At 46.7% G+C, this 18,342-nt stretch overlaps 1 protein-coding gene across 1 annotated transcript in view; it reads right to left on the reverse strand.

Annotated features, from left to right (window-relative positions):
* Positions 1-4,192: 4,192 nt before the first annotated feature.
* Positions 4,193-18,342, reverse strand: part of PRDX6 (peroxiredoxin 6) — a 29,497-nt gene continuing 15,347 nt past the window's right edge. The window contains exons 2-5 of the mRNA XM_039486063.1: positions 17,882-18,038; positions 9,614-9,760; positions 8,503-8,649; positions 4,193-5,193 (exon numbers count right to left, since the gene is read on the reverse strand). Of these exons, the coding sequence (XP_039341997.1) occupies positions 5,065-5,193; positions 8,503-8,649; positions 9,614-9,760; positions 17,882-18,038 (580 nt within the window). The 3' untranslated portion in view covers positions 4,193-5,064. The remainder of the gene's footprint in view (positions 5,194-8,502; positions 8,650-9,613; positions 9,761-17,881; positions 18,039-18,342) is intronic.

Here is an 18,342-nt window from a genome sequence, read left to right on the forward strand (position 1 = left end):
CATGGTAAAAGCAATGGACTTTTAAAAGCCATCTAGTCCCACCTTCCAACTAAACCTGGCCTAGGCAGCATCTGTGCTACGCTGGTGCCATCGCCTGGATACTGCCGGGATTGCATTTCAGGAGTTTGAGACCTGAAGCTATTCCCCTGATAAATGGGTAAGTACTGCCCGGACAGCAGCAGCTGCCTCTGGGATACAGCTCTGAAAGGCCCAAGGATCCCCAGAACGATGCTTTCCAGAATATTGCCTGGCCGGCATCCTCAAGTTTAGGTGGTGCTGATCCAATATAAGGTTAAGGGAGGCAGTGTGGCCTAGCAGATAGAGCCCTGAACCCTCACAATCCATATGTTTTAGTTCCAGCTCTGCCCCTGGTCTGCTGGGTGACTTTGGACAAGTCACTTCCATGCTCCGTGCCTCAGTTTCCCCACTAGTGAAACACTCACCTCCTTTTTAAGGCAGAGATGAAGAGAACCCGATAAAATCATTATTATCTAGCTTGGGCCAATTCTCTTTATTCTCTAATGAGGCTCCAACCTTGCTACCCCCCCAGCAGTTCAGGGGAGTTGCAGGCTCAGGCTCTGTCTTGTAGGTGAACTAATTTAGTTTTCTTGTTTTCCCCCAATGAGCTGGAGATAGACGTGCTCTGGGCCAGCTTTAAAGGTGAGAGACAGCTCAGCAAGAGCCTTCCCCCACCTGCCCCATCTCTAACCTGGTCAGCAAGGGCCAAACACCAGTCCTTGGGACGAGAGGGCTGGGACTGCCATGGGAGGGCAGATAGGGAGCCAGGCTTAGGGGGTGGCCACAATGCTTAATGAGTGTGTATCACCTTTTGTCGGACACCTGGGGCCAGACCCTGGCATGAAAGCTTTACGCTGCTCTGGTGGCACAAAGGGGGACTTACATGGGCCTGAAGAGGGTAGCTGGAGATGCTCTGGGGCAGGCTTCCCTGGGTCTGTACCACCCCTTCTCACACAGGGGCACAGCTAGAACATGCTGCATGGCCTGGTGAGCCTGGCTGGTTTGACAGCCCCTTGCAAGCAGAGGCCAGGCTGGAACCCCATTTTCAATCAGTAATAAATGGATAATTTTTTAAAACACCGGAAAAGGTGTCAAAAATTGACCTCAACAATTATGGGGAAAAAAATCTCATTTTGGGGGGGAAATAACTTGAAAAAGTTTCAACCGGCTCTTGGAATAGCTCCCTCATAATACTGCTGGGATGCTCTAGACGCTTGGGAGCAGGCAGTGGCTTTGTAGCTGTGTTGGTCCCATATGAGACAGGCAAGGGGGGGTGAGTAGGGTGACCAGATGTCTCGAGTTTAGAGGGACAGTCCCGATTTTGGGGTCTTTTTCTTATATAGGGGCCTGTTCCCCCCCACCCCCATCCCGATTTTTCACACTTGCTGTCTGGTCACTCTAGGGGTGAGGTAATAAGACAGCCCCTCATGCACCTTCTCACTTTCTAGCCAGGCCTTGCTAAACTTGCTCAAGAGCTGTTAAGCTACACACTAGATCTGTCCGCCTCCAGGTGAGCTCTAGAGGGCAGGTGGCCTGGCCTGGAGAAGCAGGCTGCATTTGACAGCCCCAGCCTACCCTCCGGGGAGAGTCAAAGCACCGTTCTAGTGGGGGCCAGGATGACAAAGTTAGAGGATTACGCATCATCCAAGGCACATTCCCCACTGCTGGCAGGGGCTCTGCCCCAAGAGCAGGGGCGATTGCAGCCTCGACACAGGACACAACTTCTGGTTAGTAACGTTAGTTGCATTCAGCATCCTGCAGTGAAGACAGAGGCAGGACATGTAGGCCCAGTGCTATTTCTGCCCTCTGGGCATGCACAATTACTGGAAATTTTCCCTTTAAAGTGTCATTAGAGTTAAGAGTCAACACCTCCCCCCACCCCCATCCCCAGGAGACAATCATGACTCAGCCCACACGGGGCTAAGCAGTGTCAGCACTGCACAGGCAGGGTTTCTTCACACCCCTGAAGTGAAGAGACTGTTTTAGATGCAGGTTTTGAGCCTGCAGGATCTAGTGTGCGTGCTGGCTAAAACGTATCCTAGTTGTGGCCTGGGGCACAGGCAGTCACAGGCTGTTCCTGACATGCATACAGGATGTTTGTGTAATACAAAAATGGCAAAATAACATCTCCGGTGAAAGTTCTGAGTAGCGTGCAGCAATCCTCCCTGGCATATAGCGAACCCAAGCCCCATGTGCCAGTTAGGTCTTGTATTTCTGGCAAGGGTGTGGTCTACATGGGTTGCAAGAATTGCCAGTTGCAAACTCTGTCTCTCACATGGTGAAAATACCTGTACCAGTTGGCAGACTTCTCCTAGAACAGGAAAAGGCAGCATGCTTCATGAGCGGGGCCAGTTCTGGCTTTGCAGGCTCGAGGTGCCAGCTGAACCACTTGTTCCTGCAGTAGTGGGGATAGGTTTGGGACCTGGCCACTTCTAAGATAACTCCTCATGCATAGTTGACAAAGTCCTTGCTCCAAGGCCGAGGCGCTGGAGTCAGTACAGCAAAGGTCACAAGTTCCCATCCCAAAAATGCTCTGGCAGTGAAAGTGACAGGGGACTTTTACCCCCAGGTAAGAGGCTGTTTGTAACCAATGCACAAATTTCTTTCCGTGAGAAACGTAAGGCTGAGTTGCTGGCGTCGGGCATGACGGGGGGTAGGGGAGGCTGTGGACTCTGTTCCAGACACACACATACTGGTTATGAAAAATGAAATGCATCATTTTAAATGTATGAAGAGCTGTATGGCCTGACTGGCTCAGCTTTGACCCCGGGGGTAGGGCTCCTGCTTCTGAGGCTAGAGGTCATGGGGTCAAAGCCTGTGTCCCCATGGCCTGGGTATGAAAAGCGCTGTACCTTTCTGGTTTGCAAGGAACAGCTGTTATAGCAATTGGGCCACAAATCTACCCTAATGGTGAGCTCAGCTGCAGGGAATGTGGAGCGGAAAGGCCATCGGGCTCCCTCACCAGGACTCTCGTCCTTTGCCCAGGGATGCTGAGTCCTTGCATCATGATGCAACTGCACTGTGATCTGAGCTACCTGACCATCATGGCCACATGAATGTAAACTCCTGCTGGAGACCCAAGATCCAACTCTGTCTTCCCTGCCCTCGTGTGTCCCTGTCTGCCCCCGTTTTCCCTCCTATCCTCTCTCTGCTTTCCATGTGATCCTAAGGTCATCTGTACCACCTGACATTAGCATAGTATGATGTCATGAGATAGCATATCCAGCTCTGCCCAGCTTGAGAGGGTCCCAGACCCCAGACCAGCAGATGAGCCAGGGTAACTGCTGTCATGACTCACCTGCCAGACCAGAGCATCTGGCTGTAGCTGACCTGCTGCCTGAAGTCCTGGGAACATCAACAAAGCTGTATTTCCTCCATCTTTACTACCCTGCCTCTCCGTCCATTAGGAAAGGTGACCATTCTTAACATCTTGCAACTGATCAGCAAAACAAGCCCGTCCCCCCTCTCCCTACCCCCAAGAATGGATGTCTGATTAAATAAGACTAACTGGTATCATGTCTCTTTAAATGGGAATTTGATAACCAAAACCTAACTTTGTTTTACAGACTCTTTCCCGGGTAAGTGCCTTATGACTTGTTTTAGCTCCTTTTCTCTTGTGTATCCCCATCAATGACTCTCTAGGCTTTAGCATTTGTTTTTATTGTTTGCCATTACACAGGCTGAAGTCTCTGGTTTCCAAACGCTGCCCCCTCTTTGTTTAAAACTGTTTAATGCTTATGCTGAAATAAATTTGTTAGTCTCTAAGGTGCCACAAGTACTCCTGTTCTTTTTGTTTAATGTTTGACAGCTTCAGGGTCATGTTCACACCTTTGGCTCTTTGGGCCCCATATACTCCATGAAATGATTACACCACCTCTCGAGGGCAAACAAGAGGGTGGGTTCAGCTAGATTCAGAAAGTAAAGGTACAAAGTGTAAAGATAATCCTATTAGTTGCTTTTGTTGGGTCTCCTGTATTTTGAGATAATTGCTTCATTTACTAAGTGATTAGGATGGCAAATACTACCATGCTGGCATGAATCCAGAGCTCTGGTTACCTGTGTAAGTCTCCATTGCAAACTCCACCAGGCAAGGCCACGTGATTAATGTATTTTGAGCCTAATGGGGCATGTTGGAATGCTGAGGTAAGGGGGAGATTAAAGACACTACGCACACTTCTGGTAAATGCTGCTTTATTGGTTGAATTCCCCCCCTCCAAGAAAGCAAAAATCAGGCAACTATCCAGGCAAACCCCCCCATGAAAAATACAGATCTGTAATAAAGCCATGTAGCTACAGCGGAGCCTACAGCTCCTCTAATGCAGCATCAGCTTTGGTAACAAACTTGTCAAAGTAAGTTTTTGATTAACAAGTTAGAGTAATTTTAATTCTCAAAAGGCACATGGCAGCTTGGACAATTCATGAGCTACCACCCCATCCAATTCTAGCTGCTTATTCAGCAATACGCAAAGCCCAGCTGTAGCTACTTTGATAATCTTTGTCACATTGTGAATCATTACTTGCAGGCATGTGTCTCATTGTAGGATGGGATCTTCCTTTTGAAGCCTGAAGTGTTTCCTCCCTGCCCCAGCACCGATATTATATATGAGACCCAAGAGAACAAGCATTCAGCACTATTACAAATCCATCATCCTCTTCCACGTTTAGCAGTTCCCAGCGGAGGAGACACATTTCAGTTTTCTAGCTATAAAGGTGGGTGGGGTGAGTACCAAGTGGATGAATGATCAGGAATTTCATATTGTACTGCTGCAGCCCAACTGCTTTCAAGCAGACAATACAAGGCTGCTGATCACACGGCTTATCAGAACTAGCATCTGCCATGATGCTAATCAACTCTGAGCCAGCCCCAGGAAGGATCCCTGAGAAGCTAACATCAGGCACAGCAGCTGTCAGTTTAACTGCTCTGACAACTACTCCCTGGAGCAGCCTCTGTCTGTGCTCCCCATCCCATACAGGTCACCCCAAGGCAAAGGGCTCTGCTCAAACCATATAATCGGCAGTCTGGTATCTCTGCGGCAGCGACATGCTCTAAGGCTGCGGGGTGTAGCGGAGATACTTCTTGCCCGAGGGGAGTTCCTTGGTGAAGACTCCTTCAGGAAACAGCTTTTTGGCCTCATCATCTGGCATGCTGGGAATAACCATGACACTGTCTCCACGCTGGTAAGAAACAGGGAATATTTTAGTGAAGCAGAGAAATCAAGGGACTCTACAAGGTGCCTCCACTAAGAAGTGAGACTTTAACCACCCCCCCCCCTTTTTTTTTATATTAAGACCGTAGTCACCGTATACACTGATGTGCACATACCACCCTCAACACAAAGTGTTAAACTTCACCAGCTACAAAAGGTGTTACCCCACCGAGGCAGAAGTGGAAAATGAATATACTCTTGAGCCCACTCTGCCATATTCAGATGTGCAGCAAGACATCCAGCTGCCATGAAGCCTCTGGGACATATTCAGCAGTGACTTGAATGGAGATGAGCTATGTGTGAGACAGGCATCAGTATTGTAACTTGGACCAATTTGGCAGTCAGCTGGTGCACAGGACAAGTAACACTGCAGCAGCAAAGGAGGGAGATGCAGCCAGATAAGTAACTTACAGACGGGTGTAAAGGGAAAATAGGGGGACTTCATCTTTATGCCTTTGCCTGCCACTTGTCTTCCAACCAGGGAACACGTTACACCAGCTTGCTGATCAGTTCCTATGCGACAATACAACTCACCTGGTCACCACCACTGATCTGCTCACAAGGAGGAAGCTGACCCCTGGGTTGAAGAGTGGAGCTGCACTGATGCAGTTGCGCCACTGTAAGCTCTCTAATGCAACCATTCCAAGCCGATGGGAGGGAGCTCTGTTGGCTTAACTACTCCACCACTGCGAGCGTGGTAGCTGGGTTAGCGGGAGAAGCTCTCCCACAGCCATCGTGTTGCCCACACGGGTGCTTAGGTCCATGTCACTTATGTCACTCAAGGGGGTAACTTTCACACCCAAGTGACATAAGTTATACTGCAGTGAGTGCTTGTGTAGACATCACCTAATCTCCCCAAAGACAGTACAATTTCCATTAAGCCCTCCAGCTTTTGTGAATTCCCCTCTCAAAATAAAACTTTCTCTGGGCCTGAGGTGTGTGGCTTTGTGAAGCAGGAAAGAAAACCTCTCTCGTTGGTCCTCTATGGACACCCCAGCAACAGGAGCGGTATAAAAACATGTGCTTTGCATGAATGCACAGGGAATTCCTGCATCACCAGTGCGAAGCTAAAGAGTCGGGAGGTGGAAGCGCAGTCAAAGTCATGAGTCCTTTTTGGAAGCGTAGCTGATGCTGTAACACCATGTAACAAACCCAGTGTCTGAGACTTTTACCACACTTCCCAGCTACAGGGCATTTCACAGCAGCAGTGAGGAATGAAGCGGGAGGATCAGAGTTCTAAGACGTCAGCTTCTATTAAAGCTAAAAGCAACACTCCATGAGCAGTACAGCTCTGTTATCCTTAAGCAGTCCCAAGTCCAAGGCCAGTGATGAACTCTAGCTAGTTCATTAAGACAGTAACAAGTCAGAAGGATGCCCACAGCCAGATGGTGGATTTTACCTGCACCAGAAGATCTCACTTTAATAAGGCAGCAGTTACCCATAGTGGTACTCAGCTGGGTTTTAAAGAGAGTGCTTCATAATTAGGACGAAAACAGAGTCTTCCCAGTGTTATGCAGATCAGGAGAGAGCTGTTTAGTTTAATCATGAAAAGCTATGAAGATTTTTCCATTAGGAAAAGAGACCTAGATGGGTCTATAAGATACCATGGATCAAATGAGACTTCTCTTTGATGCAGATAACATATGCAAGCATCAAAATGGTCAACTTCTGTAGGACACCATGGGTCTCCCTCCTCAGATTAAGAAAGACAAAACTCCTTTGTGGGGTGTCACAGTGATGTGCTCTGGAGGATTCCAGATGCTTTGTTTGCAAGAGAGGTTTTTCTGAAACCAGGGCAGCACTGGGCTCTGTAACTGGCAGAACAATTCTGCTTATCATGCACAAGCAGGAGCAGAATCCAGCTCACTCTGCCCTAGCCTTGCAGAGCCCACACTGATAATAAATTACTTTCTCTCCCTCTGTTATCTCGAAACCAGCCACGTATGACTGTTAACGAGCGCAATGCGGACAGTGCTGTTGTTACTGTTATTTTCCCACTGTTACCACACCTCTCAGCAGAGCTGTGTGGAGAAAGATAATTCCGTTTCATAGAGGACTGCGCTCTTTTGAGATCTGGTTTGCTCTGGTTAGGAATTAAAACTCAAATTTTCCACCCCAGGGAATGGAGTCCTAGCCCTGGGGCAGTCTGCAGGCCTGGATTCTGTTGCAACGTTGATTAAATTGGACTGTTGCAACAAAAGTCTGATTTTGCCAAATCAGCAAATTCTGAATGATGAAACACTCGTCCGAATTCTCCCAGCCAGCTCTACTTCTCAGCCTCATGTGTGCCCTTAGCATGTCCCAGGATTGCAGGGATTCTCACGATCCATGTCTCTTAGCACTTCCTCTGTGTGATAACTACCTAACTTCACCTTGTCCTGAGAATGGGCACAGAGGCTCTAGGACAGGGGCGGGCAAATGTTTTGGCCTGAGGGCAGCATCGGGTTTTGTAAATCGTATGGAGGGCCGGTTAGGGGAGGGGGTCGTGGCCCAGCCCCCACCTCCTATCTGCCCCCCCCCCCGACTCCTGCCCCATCCAACCCCCCATTCCCTGACAGCTCCCCCCCCCCCCACCCGGACCACTGCCCCATCCCCCCCCCATTCCCTGTCCCCTGACCACTCCCAGATCGCCCCCCATCCAAGCCCTCCTCTCATTCCTGAAAGCCCACCCAGGACCCCTGTCCCATCCACCCCCCCCATCTCCCGGTCCCCTGGCTGCCCCAGAACCCCTGCCCCTGACAGCCCCTGCTGCTCCATCCACCCCTACCCTTCCTGACTGCCCCCCCCGGGACCCTTGCCCCCATTCAAACCCCTGTTCCCCCCTGACCTCTATCCACACCCCCGCCCCCTGACCACCACCCCGAACTCCCCTGCCCTCTAGCCAACCCCCCCCATGCTCTCCGCTCCCTTACCGCGCTGCCTGGAGCGCCAATGGCTGGCGGCGCTACAGCCACGCTGCCCGGCTGGAGCCGAGCCATGCTGCCGTCACCACCACGCAGCTCAGAGACCGGGTCAAGCCGGGCTCTGCAGCTGCGCTGCCTCAGGAGGTCACAGCTGTGCCACCCAGAGCATTGTGCAGGTAGAGGAGCAAGCTGAAGCCGCGGAGAAGGGGGAGCAGCGGGGGAGGGGCCGGGGGTAGCCTCCCAGGCCAGGAGCTCGGAGGCTGGGCAGGACAGTTCCGAGGGCCAGACGTTTGCCTACCTCTGCTCTAGGAATTGTCCTTCTCTACACCCGGAGCTGCCCTACAGCACTGGGTTGTAGCTCTATAGATATTTACCTTCCAGTCCACTGGGGTAGCAACCTTGTTCTTTGCAGTCAGCTGCAGGGAATCCACTACTCTTAGGATCTCATCAAAGTTTCTGCCCGTGGTTGCTGGGTAGAGGATTGACAGTTTCAGCTTCTTATCTGGGCCGAAAATAAACACCTGAACAGCAGAGACACATAAGGAGACACTCTGGGAATCTGAATAGAACAGTAACCTGAATTTACATCAGCTACAAGCATTTAACAGCGTCAGGTAAGCCACAGTTCCGTGAGACAGGTATTCTAGTACTGATAGTCTCCCTCATCCATCAACAACCCCACTGCCTCCTTCAAAGCAATCCCTGCTCCATCCTTCCTACCCCTAATCCCTATGCTCTCCCTCTTCTGAAAGGCAGTCCTGTCCATTTTAGACTGTAAGCATTTAGGACAAAACAAGGGCTATTTACATTGTTTATTATAAAACCTAGTGCCATCAGTCTCATCTCTTTTAGAGGAAAGATGCAGCCACATACAAAGGAAAAGTGGCCATGTGCTCTTATGCAGTATCTGATATTTCAGGTGTGTGGTTTATTTTACTGTGTGGAGCATTACTGCCGCCTCTCTCTGCGGGTCCCTACCTTGAAAGGGGACAATAACAGTCTTTTCATGCTAGTGCTGGAGGGGAGAAGGAATGTCACAAAATGGACTGTAGGCATCCACGGAGGCCCTCTGTCCGTTTAGTTCTACTCCTTGCCCATTTGAGATTCCAGACAAGGAGCGTTACCGACCTGGCCACGCTCTCAGCAGGACAAAGCAGTGCAGGATCAGCATACTAACATGCTTCTGGCTCCTGACCAGCATCACAGCTGGGCTCCAACAGAGGGTAGCTAGAGCTAGGAGCGGGATCACCCACCCAAACCCCCACTGGCAAACCTCAGCACTGAACTGCTTCGAAGATCTGCCCCATTCTCCAGCCAGGCAGTTACTCTAGTCACTCGTATGCAATGGGCCAGTTATTTAGGCTGCTGCACTGGGGTAGTGTGCTAGTACAGACAAGGCACCGGGGCCTTAGGCACAGTGTTGTCCAACCCTATTCACGCCCACACCTGGTTTACACTAGTGCCCCACATGCAGCCTGAACTCACCACACGCGCCGTCAGCGGCATGCCCTCCTTGTCCCGCTCGTCTGGGTCCAACATGCCCAACTGGATTGAAAGTTCCCGCTTCGCATCGGCAATTATGGGAAAGGGGAGCTTCTCTGTGGGCTCATCACCGTTGTAAGCATTGATGTCCTGTAGCAGGAGTGGAGAGGAAGCACAGGCATGCTCAGTGCTTTCTGAAGACTCAGATGAAGGGGGAAAAAAAAAAAAAAATCCCGTCCAATTTTCCTAGCAAAACCTCAGGATTTCAATGTACGGATTAACGTGCTATGCCTGGGCAGAGGCAATGAGGATTCTTGGCTCAGGCTACCTTAGATTTCTGGGGTGGGGGATTCTTTTCTAAACAAGATTTTGAATTCGAGTCCCATTGCTGTAGTTACCCACTAGGAGTGATGTTAGCAGAGGACAGATATGTGGAGGAACAGGGCTACAGTGTAGAGAGAAAACATCTCTTAACTTTTACCGTTACAGGTATTTGCTCCCTCTCCCATCACTCGCCACCACCTACAAGTCCACTCAGTCCTACCTCTTATTCTGTCAATCGCTAAGACAAACAAGTTTGTTTACATTGATGGAAGATACTGCTGCTTGCTTCTTGTTTACAATGTCACCTGAAAGTGAGAACAGGTGTTTGACTGGCACTGTTGTAGCTGGCATTGCAAGGCATTTATATGCCACATATGCTAAACTTTGTGCGTCAGCCATCATTCCAGAGGACATGCTTCCATGCTGATGATGCTCATTTAAAAAAATAATAATAATAATGCGCCAATTAAATTTGTGACTGTACTCCTGGGGGGGAAGGGGGAAAGAGACTTGTATGTCTCCTGCTTTGTTTTACTGCATTCTACATGTATTTCATGTTATAGCAGTCTTGAATGATGACCCAGCACATGTTCGTTTTAAGAACACTTTCACAGCAGATTTGACAAAACACAGAAGGTACCAATGTGAGATTTCTAAACACAGCTACAGCACTCGACCGAAGGCTTAAGAATCTGAAGTACCGTCCAAAATCTGAGAGGGTGGAGCGTGCTTTTAGGAGTCTTAAAAGAGTAACACTCTGATGCGGAAACTACAGAACCCAAACCACCAAAAAAGAAAATCAACCTTCTGCTGCCAGCATCGGACTCAGATGATGAAAATGAACATGTGTCACTCAGCACTGCTTTGGATCCTTATCAAGCAGAACATGTCATCAGAATGGACGCATGTCCTCTGGAATGGTGGTTGAAACATGAAGGGACACACAAATATTTAGCATATGTAGCACGTAAATGCCTTGCAATGCCAGCTATAAAAGTGCCATTCAAATACCTGTTCTCACTTTCAAGTGACATTGTAAACAAGAAGCGGGCAGCGTTATCTCCTGCAAATTGTAACCAACCTGGTCTGTCTGAGTGATTGGCTGAATAAGAAGTAGGACTGAGTGGACTTGTAGGCACTAAAGTTTTACATTGTTTTATTTTTGAATGCAGGGTTTTTTTTGTACATAATTCTACATTTGTAAGTTCAACTTTCATAGTAAAGAGATTGCACTACAGTACTTGAAGGAGATGAATTAAAATTTTTTGTTTTTTTACAGTGCAAATATTTGTAATCAAAACTAAATATAAAGTGAACACTATACACTTTGTATTGTAACTGAAATTAATATATTTGAAAGTGTAGTAAACATCCAATTTTTTATAAAATAAATGGTATTCTATTATTGTTTAACAGCACAATTCATCTTTTTAATTGCTTGACAGCCCTAGTTTTAAGTAGTACAATGCAATATTAATCAATCACACTTACAATATGTGCTGAAAGAGCCCATATTTGGGGCAAAGTTTTTGTATTGGAGCTCAGATAAAGAGGGCTCACTGATGATGGATGTGAATCATTCTGTACATGTGATTCCCTTGGCCTCACCTCTGATAATTAAAAAGATCCCATTACACACAGCTAGAGTCAAAATTAGACCTGTGGTAAGCAGGTACAACACATGCCGACATCAGTAACAGTTGTACCACTTAGATCAAAGTTATGTTCGGCCCCTGTTCTTTAGTGGGTGGAACTTTGCTCTCTAGCCAAGGCCTAGATCCAGCAATGAGGCCCAGAACAATTTACCTCACTATCCTCAGTACTGGCTGGCTAGGGTAAAAACCACCAAAAGAGTGCAGACTAAGTCAGATTCAAATGGAAGATGCAATGCACATTTTCTGGGGAAAAATTACACCGTTACCACCCCACCCAGCATTAACCAAGTGGTCTACCCCATCACCCTGGCAGAGAAACACACAATTTGATATGCTGTGGTTTTGGAACAGTGAAGAGATTATCTACAACTAGAATCGGTGAGATTGCACCATGACTGTCCAGTACTAATGTAGGACAAACCGGTTCCATACCCTAATCCAAACCTGGCCTAGTTAAAGAGTCTATTTTCTGAGCAGAAACATTTTCTCAAGGTTTGAATTTGGTTCTGACCAAACTGTTAGTCTGTCAAGTCCTTTCCAAGTCCAATTTAAAAATGTATTTATATAGTTTGTGGTGACTTGCTTAGTGTTTGCACAGCATATTAAGAGCAGAGCCACTGTGCCAATTAGCAGAGTTTGCAGAACTACAAAAGGTCTGAGGCAAACAGACCATGTTTGCCCAGAACAGCAGCTCTCTTGCTACCAGCACTGAACTATTTCTCCCGTTGACACAGGAGTCTCCCACACAATATCATGATGTGCCATCAGCGTAGAGGGCCATTTATACCTTAGTCTTTCTGCCCCGCCACTTACTAAGGGCAGGACAATCTGGCTTGGGAGGAACAGGAAGGGCAGAGATGCCACTTGTTAATAGAAGTGACTGCTGGGCAAAGCTTTCCTAGTGAAGTAGGCATTTGTTTTTCAGTGGCCAGTGCACTGGTCCCTATGTGACTGCTGATCCTTTGCTTGTGTGTCACAGCCAATTTTTTATAGCCATAAACCTAATGTGGTGGTAATTTCTCAAGGATACTTTAAATTGGTTTGTTACCACTCAACTCCTAATGTGTCAAGAAAAGTCTCTGTATAGTCTCTTTATGCTACTCTCTAAGACTTCTACAAATCCCATAGCATGGCAACCAGAGATTGGAAACCTAGCAGGCTGGGCCAGTTTGTTTACCTGCCACGTCCGCTCCAGGCCAATGGGGACTGCGGGAAGCAGCGAGGGCCAAGGGATGTGTTGGTCAACACTTCCTGCCGCCCGCATTGGCTTGGAGCAGCGAACCGCAGCCAGTGGGAGCCACGATCGGCCGAACCTGCAGATGTGGCAGGTAAACAAACGGGCCTGGCCTGCCAAGGTGCTTACTCTGGTGGGCCATGTGCCAAAGGTTGCCAATCCCTGTTTTATACGATTAGACAGATGTCTTGTTACTACTATTTATATCTTGTATAGATCTAAGCTGTGAGCTTTTGGGGGCTGAAATAGTCTTTATCTCCTCTGCAGCTTCCTTGCTAGAGCTGTGAGAATAATTGGGTTTGGGTTTTTTTGGTTTGGTGGCCAAACAAGGTGGAGAACTGTTTTGGTTTCACCCAAAACAAAATGCAAGTTGCTTTTTGGATGAATTGAAGTGAAAAAAAAATTCAAATTTGACCAGAATCTAACATTTTGTTTCACACACAGTATTCTGTTTGATTTTTATTTTTAAATATAAACTAAAGTTAAAAAACAAAAACAAGTTTCCCTCCAACAGAAACAACTCAGCAAATTAAACACCAATTTGTGAAATGTTTCTGTCCACCTGAATCTGTGTTTTTTGTCTGAAGGATTTCACCCAGCTCTACTCCTAGCACATTTCTGTTTTACTGCACCCACAACAACTGTTCAGTGGTCCTTACCTAAAAGGTCCTGCTGCGTATCGATGGAGATGATCGGAGCACCAGGGTGACTAACCCAGCTGACTTGCTTGTTGGATGCAAGATCCATTTTGATAGCCAGGCAGGAGGCGAGCGTGCAACCTAAGAGCCCACACCACCTTTCTGGAGACTTCAGGAGGTGGTGCAGGCACAGGATTGGGAGTCTGAGACCTGGGCTCTATTCCCCGGTCTCGCACAAGTCACTTAACCTCTCTGGGCTTCAGTTTCCCCAGGTGTGAGTTAGGTATGTTTGCCAAACACTCCACAGCTTGAGATCTATTGGTGAAGTAGGTGAGCTACACTAACACCAGTTTCATGGAGTATGAGCGCTCTGTCTCTGCTCAGGGCTAAACTCCAGCCAAACCCTTTCAGATAAACTCATGAGGAATGACACAGTGATGTGCCACAGCCCATGGCTGGCTCTTTGAACTCCATCACGGGCGTGCATCTACTGAATGGCATTTGTGATTTATATCCATGACATTTCAATGAGGTTCCTGCCTGTCAGGGGTTCCAACGGATTAAGATATAAGCAGGTCATAAGAGTTCCTTATGATCTCTGGCAAGTCAGTGCTCAGAAGACGAAAGCAGCCAACATGCTGCCTCTCTGAATCCACACTAAGGGCTGTAGTGTGTTAGAAGAAGTTAGTCTTTGTAAACAGACCTCGATGTATTTGGCAGCTCACAGTCATCCTGTGATCAACAATGTGATGCAGCTGTAAAAAAGGCTAATGGAGTCCTAGGATGTATCAGGCGAGCTATTTCCACTAGAGACAGGGAAATGTTAGTATCATTATACAAAGGACTGTTATGACCTCATCTGGAATACTGTGTGCAGTTCTGGTCTCCTATGTTTAAGAAAGATGAATTCAAACTGGAACAGGTACAGAGAAGGACAACTAACCTGATCTGAGGAATGGAAAACCTACCTTGTGAGAGGAGACTCAAAGAGCTTGGCTTGTTTAGCCTAACCAAACAAAGACTGAAGGGAGAGTATTGCTCTGTATAAATACATCAGAGGGATAAATACCAGGGAGGGAGAGGAGTTATTTAAGTTAAGCGCCAATGTGGACACAAGAACAGATGGACATAAACTGGCTTTCAAAAAGTAAAGGTTTTTCGCCTTCCTCTGCGGCATGGGGCACAGGTCACTTGCAGGTTTAAACTAGAGTAAATTGTGGATTCTTTGAAACTTGAAGTCTTTAAACCATGATCTGAGAACTTCAATAACTCAGCCAGAGGTTAGGGGTCTGTTACAGGAGTGGGTGGGTGAGATGCTGTGGCCTGCAATGTGCAGGAGGTCAGGCTAGATGATCATGATGATCCCGTCTGACCTTCAAGTCTATGAGTCTAATCAGAGTGCTGCTCTATAAAGGGATCTAGAAAGCTCACTGAACAGACTGTTCAATCCAGAGCAAGAGAGTCTCTGGATTTAGAGACTGGCTGGGTGCTTAAACCAAGTCCTAACTTTACTCTTTCCTACCCACTCACCATGAGAGTCATCAGGAAGGTACTGGCTGTGCTAGTCCCTGTTTGGTGGTGTGCTGTCAGTCACTTACGACTGGCTTATTCTCTTTTAATTAAAGGATTGTGCTTTTCTAAACCATCGTAAATCCCCAGGCACCTCATGAAATTCTGTATGAAAAAAGTGAACTGGCTCCATGGGAAGTCTGGAGGGTAAACTGCCAGTTTCTCCAGTTTATTTTTAGCAGCAAAGTCCCGAGATTCAAGTTTACTCCATAGCCTGGTGTCATGTGCAGTAAGCAGTTTAGTGGATAAAGACGTGGCTTTCTGGACTTTCATCTAAGTCTACGAGGCACTTGGCAGGAGTCCAGAAAAAGCTTCAAGAAAATGATTTGGTGGCTGCAGTCCAGTCTAGAAGGGGCAGCCTCCCGCATTACAACTTTCACTGTGTTTGGCAGTCAGAGAGCAAGGGCTCATTTGACAATAAATGCCCCGGCTCGCCTGGAAAGAGGTCTCACCCGTTTCTAGATCTGGGCAGCCCACCACTAACGTAGTGAACCAATAAAGAAAGCTGCTAGATGGATTCATAGGCATGCAGCATTATCCTGCATCATTCCACAAAGCACAACAGTCTCTCCATCAAAACTGAAAAACAAAATTACACTCCACTACAGCCATCTCTACTGTTTTGATATAGGTAAATATAGGTAAATATTCTTGTGTCTATTACACCCCCTGAAATGTATCCTGAAACTTGTGCACATTAAACAGACATTTCAAAGTTTTCTATAATGCTGTACCTGTATAGGGTGCTTCAACAGTGAGATTATTTCCCAGATCATGACAACTGGCAATGTTTGCTAGAGCCACCCATGAATAGAACAGCATGGAGACCAATATTCAGTTGTACTGGTAGAACTCTGTGGGGACAGAGGACTGGAAGAGCTGGGGTTATTGCAAGTCAGGACTGAAATGCATTCACAAGAGCTCAGAGGAGAAGTTATTCATAGATTTTAAGGCAAGGATTATGATCTTAGTCTGACCCTCCTGCATTACAGGCCATAGACTTTCACATAGTAATTCCTGCCTCAAGCATGTAACTTCTGATTGAACTAGAACAGATCTCTCAGAAAGGAGACATCCAATCTTGCTTAATGACTTCAAGTGATACAGAAGCTACCACATCCCTCAGTAAGTTGTTCCAATAGGTCACTAGCCTCACTCAAACATTTGCAATTTATTTCTAGTCTGAACTTCTCTAGCTTCCCACTTCCAGATACAGAATCTTGTTCTGCCTTGTCTTGTGGATTAGAGTCCTCTCTTATATAAACCTTCTCTTCCTGTAGGGACTTCCAGAAGATGATCAAAGCACCTTTAGTCTTCTATTTGATAAGCTAAGTAGATTGAACTTCAAAGCTTATTAAAAAGCACATTTTCCAGACCTGAAATCACTTGTGGCTCTTTTCTAAACCCTGTCCAATATTTCCACATCTTTTTTGAAGTGTTTATACTAGCACTGTGCACAATATTCCAGTAACGGTCTCACTATAGTCCTATACAGACTTAACACCACATCCCTACTCACACTCATTTTCCAACTTACACAGATAAGGATAATGTCAGCTCTCTTGACCAGGCACCACATTGGGAGTGCACGTTCAGGTGGTTATCAACCACGACCCTTTTCTCAGTCTATCCCGCAGGTCTCAGTGATTGCTGACTGTTCTCTGAGGGCATCATTTGGTTCCCATATACATTAGGAAACTCCCTCCTGTCTAACTCCTAGTTTGAAGTAATTTTATGCCATAAGAATGATTAGGATGCCATGAACAGTGGACTACGCCAAGACTGATTATGGCAGCATTAAGGAAGTGACTAATATAAAGCCGTACTCCAGGCTCATTTCCATATGATGGAGGCAGAGCCTTGGCTTCAAAGCTTGACAATCAACCACTTGAAGAACGAAAAGAAAAAGGTGAGGGATAGACAAGGCAGAGCTGAACCAGCCGAGTCATATCCTCTAATAAGATTACAAATATCTGCACTCTGATCAAAATACTGAGCCCACTGATCAGATGTGGGAGAGAGTCAAAACCAAAAAAAAAAAAAACCACCTACAAGCATCAAAGATTTCTGAGACCCAGAACCTGGGGTGGAGGTAGAGTAGTGATGAAAAGGTTTAGCATGGCCAATTGTTTAACTACACTGACAGTTTGTTCTTAAAAATGTTCAAGAGACAGAATTTAGCCACATTTATTATATAAATACAGAGCAGCACAATAGGAAGAGGGGACACACGTACCTTCCTTCTGGGAAGCAAATTCTTGCAGCATGTTCACCTTATGCAAAAGGTGTGCTTCAAAGACACGAATGTCAGATAATAGTATTTATAGTGTGATTTCTACAAGTTACAAAACTCTTTATACTTAATTAAAAATCCAACCCGCCAGTTTGTACCAGTTCCTTAACTTCTTGTTCTGTTTCTTAGCTCTGTTTTAAATACTACATCCCAAACTAGTTGGGTGTAGATACAACCTGCGCTAGCATATGCCATTCGTGTATTGTGGCTTTGATAGGAAGCCTATTTACTAATGACAAAGTTGCCTTCAGCTTTGCAGTGTTGTGGGATACTTGGCGTGGGTGAACAGAATTGAAGGGGCAGCAGAGTACATTCAGTTAACATAACTTTCCAACACACATCTATTTATATTTTAATACCATACACATACCTATTAATGTGGTGTATACTACACCTACCAGATGTATTGGCGAATATGTCTGCCAGTCAATGGCTTTATTCCATTAGCGTGCTTATGTTACAAAGCAAGACCAACTCTTCTGCATGCTAGTAATACAAGCAATTAGTCAGGGTTCCCTCACAGAGTTCCCTGCTGCCACCTCTTCACCCCCAGCATACCTTACTCCAGGCGAGATGGTCACTGACTGCATCAATAGAGAGCGCTATCATTTTAACATTTCGCTTTCTGAACTCAGGGGCCAGCTTTGCTGCTCGACCCAGCTCAGTGGTGCAGACTGGAGTGAAGTCACGGGGATGAGAGAAGAGGATGCCCCATCTGAAAGGGAACAGAATGGAAGACAACAACAGAATGAGCCCAGATTCTGATTAGGAATCTGTTAGACACAGAGAAATACCCAGCTGCAGATGATATTTTAAAGCTTGCTAGCCACGGGAATTAAGTGCGCTGTTCATCTCCTCATCAAGTGAGCAAGGAATTCCTTTAAGAGATCCTCCTTGTGTCACCATCATTGTAAGAGGCTGAGGTGAAGCGAATCTTCCAGAATGAGCCTTCAGGCTTTTAGAACTCTTCTCTCCAATCCTCACTATTCATTCTCATGTCCCTGTTTGGTCTCTCCACA

This window comes from Mauremys reevesii, linkage group 8, assembly GCF_016161935.1.
Source record: "Mauremys reevesii isolate NIE-2019 linkage group 8, ASM1616193v1, whole genome shotgun sequence".
In the NCBI taxonomy this organism is placed as follows: Eukaryota; Metazoa; Chordata; order Testudines; family Geoemydidae; genus Mauremys; species Mauremys reevesii.